The sequence below is a fragment of the Salvelinus namaycush genome, unplaced genomic scaffold (genome assembly GCF_016432855.1).
Source record: "Salvelinus namaycush isolate Seneca unplaced genomic scaffold, SaNama_1.0 Scaffold262, whole genome shotgun sequence".
Lineage (NCBI taxonomy): Eukaryota > Metazoa > Chordata > Actinopteri > Salmoniformes > Salmonidae > Salvelinus > Salvelinus namaycush.
In genome coordinates, this window is record NW_024059475.1 from 258566 (window position 1) to 264910 (window position 6345).

Consider the following 6345-nt stretch of genomic DNA (forward strand, 5'->3'; position numbering starts at 1 on the left):
CACGCACACACGCTCATAAAGGATCCCTTTACCCAGCACCACGGAGTAGCCCTGGTGAGTTACCATGACAACACGCACACACGCTCATAAAGGATCCCTTTACCCAGCACCACGGAGTAGCCCTGGTGAGTTACCATGACAACACGCACACACGCTCATAAAGGATCCCTTTACCCAGCACCACGGAGTAGCCCTGGTGAGTTACCATGACAACACGCACACACGCTCTTAAAGGATCACTTTACCCAGCACCACGGAGTAGCCCTGGTGAGTTACCATGACAACACGCACACACGCTCTTAAAGGATCCCTTTACCCAGCACCACGGAGTAGCCCTGGTGAGTTACCATGACAACACGCACACACGCTCATAAAGGATCCCTTTACCCAGCACCACGGAGTAGCCCTGGTGAGTTACCATGACAACACGCACACACGCTCATAAAGGATCCCTTTACCCAGCACCACGGAGTAGCCCTGGTGAGTTACCATGACAACACGCACACACGCTCATAAAGGATCCCTTTACCCAGCACCACGGAGTAGCCCTGGTGAGTTACCATGACAACACGCACACACGCTCATAAAGGATCCCTTTACCCAGCACCACGGAGTAGCCCTGGTGAGTTACCATGACAACACGCACACACGCTCTTAAAGGATCCCTTTACCCAGCACCACGGAGTAGCCCTGGTGAGTTACCATGACAACACGCACACACGCTCTTAAAGGATCCCTTTACCCAGCACCACGGAGTAGCCCTGGTGAGTTACCATGACAACATGCACACACGCTCTTAAAGGATCCCTTTACCCAGCACCACGGAGTAGCCCTGGTGAGTTACCATGACAACACGCACACACGCTCTTAAAGGATCCCTTTACCCAGCACCACGGAGTAGCCCTGGTGAGTTACCATGACAACACGCACACACGCTCATAAAGGATCCCTTTACCCAGCACCACGGAGTAGCCCTGGTGAGTTACCATGACAACACGCACACACGCTCTTAAAGGATCCCTTTACCCAGCACCACGGAGTAGCCCTGGTGAGTTACCATGACAACATGCACACACGCTCTTAAAGGATCCCTTTACCCAGCACCACGGAGTAGCCCTGGTGAGTTACCATGACAACACGCACACACGCTCTTAAAGGATCCCTTTACCCAGCACCACAGAGTAGCCCTGGTGAGTTACCATGACAACACGCACACACGCTCTTAAAGGATCCCTTTACCCAGCACCACGGAGTAGCCCTGGTGAGTTACCATGACAACACGCACACACGCTCTTAAAGGATCCCTTTACCCAGCACCACGGAGTAGCCCTGGTGAGTTACCATGACAACACGCACACACGCTCTTAAAGGATCCCTTTACCCAGCACCACGGAGTAGCCCTGGTGAGTTACCATGACAACACGCACACACGCTCTTAAAGGATCCCTTTACCCAGCACCACGGAGTAGCCCTGGTGAGTTACCATAGTAACGAGGGCAAACCCACCCACGGAAACACCCACACTGGAGACACCATCCTCAGTTTACATGATCTCTCTCTCTCTCCCTCTCCGTTTCTGTCTCTTCTATAGCTACCTAAAATGTTCCTAAAGCAGTGGGGTAACTATCTCAGTTGATTCCACCAGTCTTGTCTTATTTCCCTGCAGAAGAGAGAGAAGAGGAGAGAGGAGGAAGAGAGGAGGAAGGTGTGGATGGACCAGGAGAGAGAGAGAACCCTGAGCAGACTACGCTCCTTCAGAGAGGTAAGCAGTCATCACTTGTGCTCTCCTGGACGGAGGGAGGACAGGAAGGATGTGTTGCTGAAGGGTTGTCCTGTCTTTCCTGTAGAAACGACAGGGAAGTTACGTCCTGAAGACTCCACGATCCAAGATGGCTGCCAGGGAGCCGCAGTGTTCCGACCTCTCCCAGCCTCTGTCAATCATTAGCGTCGGCCCCTCCCCTTCATCTAATGGCGCCGCCCCCAGAAAGACCCCCAGGAAACTCAAACCTAAAGACATCCCCATCCAAATCTTCACTCCTCCTCTCCCTTCTCCTTCGCCTCTGTCAACTACACCTCCCACTACAGCTGTACCCCCACCTCAGACCTCCTCTCCTCCTCCCCCTCCTCCTCCTCCTCCCCTACCCCCACCTCCTCCCCCTCCACCCCTCCCTGCCCTCACCCCCTCCTCCTGTAAGACAGAGGTAGGGGACTCCCCCATGCCTCTCAGTGAGAGAGAGGCCGCTCCCTTCCCTGCCAAAACGACCCTGAAACAGAACCTAGGTGAGAATGATCCACCTTCCAATGACAGTCTGTTTCTGATGCAGTAGCTACTTGTCCTGGCTCATTATTTCTCCCACTGTGGTGAAAAGGGAAACTCTCTGTCTTCTACAAGTTTCTACTGTAGCTGCACCTTGTGACAGCTCTCTTGACAGCTTCTACTCTCTTTCCGTATCTGCCCTCTCTCGTTTCTCTCTCTCTCTCCTTTCTTTCCCTGCTTCTTCTCCCTCCAGGTTCTATGGACGAGGTGTTGGCATCATTACAGCGTGGTCAGGTCAGGCTGCGTCGTGTCCAGCCCCCTCCTGGTCCCGGCCTGGCGCCCTCCGGTGGTGACCTCAGGGATAACATAATGTCTGCCATCAGACTCGGGGTCAAACTACGCAAGGTCAGCATCAGGCATCACATCACATTAATGACAATGTGCAGGAGTTAGCCATGAAGCTATGTTACATCACATTAATGACAATGTGCAGGAGTTAGCCATGAAGCTATGTTACATCACATTAATGACAATGTGCAGGAGTTAGCCATGAAGCTATGTTACATCACATTAATGACAATGTGCAGAAGTTAGGCATGAAGCTATGTTACATCACATTAATGACAATGTGCAGAAGTTAGCCATGAAGCTATGTTACATCACATTAATGACAATGTGCAGGAGTTAGCCATGAAGCTATGTTACATCACATTAATGACAATGTGCAGAAGTTAGCCATGAAGCTATGTTACATCACATTAATGACAATGTGCAGGAGTTAGCCATGAAGCTATGTTACATCACATTAATGACAATGTGCAGGAGTTAGCCATGAAGCTATGTTACATCACATTAATGACAATGTGCAGGAGTTAGCCATGAAGCTACATAATAGCTCAATAAGTGACTTTAAAAAATATATGGCATAATTAATTGTTCAAGTTGAACTTTCTTGATGAGCCAGAAAATAAAGTTATTTCTGAATGTTTATCAAAGTGACCTGCTCTGTGTCCACCACAACCCTCTACATGACTTCTGTAGGAACCCCTCTGGACCGATTACACCCCCTGTTACATGACTTCTATAGGAACCCCTCTGGACCGATTACACCCCCTCTACATGACTTCTGTAGGAACCCCTCTGGACCAATTACACCCCCTCTACATGACTTCTATAGGAACCCCTCTGGACCGATTACACCCCCTGCTACATGACTTCTATAGGAACCCCTCTGGACCGATTACACCCCCTGCTACATGACTTATATAGGAACCCCTCTGGACCGATTACACCCCCTGTTACATGACTTCTATAGGAACCCCTCTGGACCGATTACACCCCCTCTACATGACTTCTGTAGGAACCCCTCTGGACCAATTACACCCCCTGCTACATGACTTATATAGGAACCCCTCTGGACCGATTACACCCCCTCTACATGACTTATATAGGAACCCCTCTGGACCGATTACACCCCCTGCTACATGACTTCTATAGGAACCCCTCTGGACCGATTACACCCCCTGCTACATGACTTCTATAGGAACCCCTCTGGACCGATTACACCCCCTCTACATGACTTCTATAGGAACCCCTCTGGACCGATTACACCCCCTGCTACATGACTTCTATAGGAACCCCTCTGGACCGATTACACCCCCTCTACATGACTTATATAGGAACCCTTCTGGACCGATTACACCCCCTGCTACATGACTTCTATAGGAACCCCTCTGGACCGATTACACCCCCTGCTACATGACTTCTATAGGAACCCCTCTGGACCGATTACACCCCCTGCTACATGACTTCTATAGGAACCCCTCTGGACCGATTACACCCCCTGTTACATGACTTCTATAGGAACCCCTCTGGACCGATTACACCCCCTCTACATGACTTATATAGGAACCCCTCTGGACCGATTACACCCCCTGCTACATGACTTCTATAGGAACCCCTCTGGACCGATTACACCCCCTCTACATGACTTCTATAGGAACCCCTCTGGACCGATTACACCCCCTGTTACATGACTTCTATAGGAACCCCTCTGGACCGATTACACCCCCCTCAACCTGCAGGATCAAAACCTGTTAGTAAAGGTGTCAGAGACGACCTGCAGGATCAATACCTGTTAGTAAAGGTGTCAGAGACGACCTGCAGGATCAATACCTGTTAGTAAAGGTGTCAGAGACGACCTGCAGGGATTTGTAGTTTTGCATGATGTCTATTTTGATGCTAATTAGCATTTTAGAATCAGAGAGTAAATGGAGATGAATATATTGATAAAAGTCACCTTGTCTGAGAGAGACTCAGAACGCCAACCCAGGGTACACCTACACTTAAGACAGACCTTATTTTAAGTGTTCACAACTCCACTGTGGGGCTCTATTGTAAATATGGTATTGGAACTGACCCTATATATAGCTACTGACCCTGGAACTGTCCCTGTATATAGCTACTGACCCTGTCCCTGGATATAGCTACTGACCCTGTCCCTGTATATAGCTACTGACCCTGGAACTGTCCCTGGATATAGCTACTGACCCTGGAACTGTCCCTGTATATAGCTACTGACCCTGGAACTGTCCCTGTATATAGCTACTGACCCTGGAACTGTCCCTGTATATAGCTACTGACCCTGGAACTGTCCCTGTATATAGCTACTGACCCTGGAACTGTCCCTGTATATAGCTACTGACCCTGTACTGACCCTGGATATAGCTACTGACCCTGGAACTGACCCTATATATAGCTACTGACCCTGGAACTGTCCCTGGATATAGCTACTGACCCTGGAACTGTCCCTGTATATAGCTACTGACCCTGGAACTGTCCCTGTATATAGCTACTGACCCTGGAACTGTCCCTGTATATAGCTACTGACCCTGTACTGACCCTGTATATAGCTACTGACCCTGGAACTGTCCCTGTATATAGCTACTGACCCTGGAACTGTCCCTGTATATAGCTACTGACCCTGTACTGACCCTATATATAGCTACTGACCCTGGAACTGTCCCTGTATATAGCTACTGACCCTGGAACTGTCCCTGTATATAGCTACTGACCCTGGAACTGACCCTGTATATAGCTACTGACCCTGGAACTGTCCCTGTATATAGCTACTGACCCTGTCCCTGGATATAGCTACTGACCCTGTCCCTGTATATAGCTACTGACCCTGGAACTGTCCCTGGATATAGCTACTGTCCCTGGATATAGCTACTGATCCTGGAACTGACCCTGGATATAGCTACTGATCCTGGAACTGACCCTGTATATAGCTACTGACCCTGGAACTGTCCCTGGATATAGCTACTGACCCTGGAACTGTCCCTGTATATAGCTACTGACCCTGGAACTGTCCCTGTATATAGCTACTGTCCCTGGAACTGTCCCTGTATATAGCTACTGACCCTGGAACTTTCCCTGTATATAGCTACTGACCCTGGAACTGTTCCTGTATATAGCTACTGACCCTGGAACTGACCCTGTATATAGCTACTGACCCTGGAACTGTCCCTGTATATAGCTACTGACCCTGGAACTGACCCTGTATATAGCTACTGACCCTGGAACTGTCCCTGTATATAGCTACTGACCCTGGAACTGACCCTGTATATAGCTACTGACCCTGGAACTGTCCCTGTATATAGCTACTGACCCTGGAACTGTCCCTGTATATAGCTACTGACCCTGGAACTGACCCTGGATATAGCTACTGATCCTGGAACTGACCCTGTATATAGCTACTGATCCTGGAACTGTCCCTGGATATAGCTACTTGTGTTTGTTATTTGTCTTTATTCATGTTTTGGATTTCTACTGATATTAATTACGGCATTGTTGAGAAAGAAAGGAATTTCACTGTAGAAGTGCACGTGACAAACACTTGAAACGATGGGAAGCCCTCTGGACCGATTCCACTGGCTAACTTGATGACCCTGCTTTGTGATGTCCCCTCCAGGTGGTCCCAGCGGTGCCCCTGCCCCAGGACAGTAGGGACACAGATCTACAGAAGAGCATCAAGGCAGCCATGCAGAGGATGAAGAAGGTCTCCTCCGACTCGGATGATGAAGATG

General features: G+C 49.5%; 1 protein-coding gene across 1 annotated transcript in view; it reads left to right on the forward strand.

Moving 5' to 3' along the window:
* Nucleotides 1–6341, forward strand: part of LOC120039296 (WASP homolog-associated protein with actin, membranes and microtubules) — a gene marked incomplete at its 3' end in the record, with an annotated part of 30574 nt that extends 24233 nt beyond the window's left edge. The window contains exons 8-11 of the mRNA XM_038984744.1: nucleotides 1667–1762; nucleotides 1848–2280; nucleotides 2511–2662; nucleotides 6231–6341. Of these exons, the coding sequence (XP_038840672.1) occupies nucleotides 1667–1762; nucleotides 1848–2280; nucleotides 2511–2662; nucleotides 6231–6341 (792 nt within the window). The remainder of the gene's footprint in view (nucleotides 1–1666; nucleotides 1763–1847; nucleotides 2281–2510; nucleotides 2663–6230) is intronic.
* Between the last annotated feature and the right edge of the window lie 4 nt (nucleotides 6342–6345).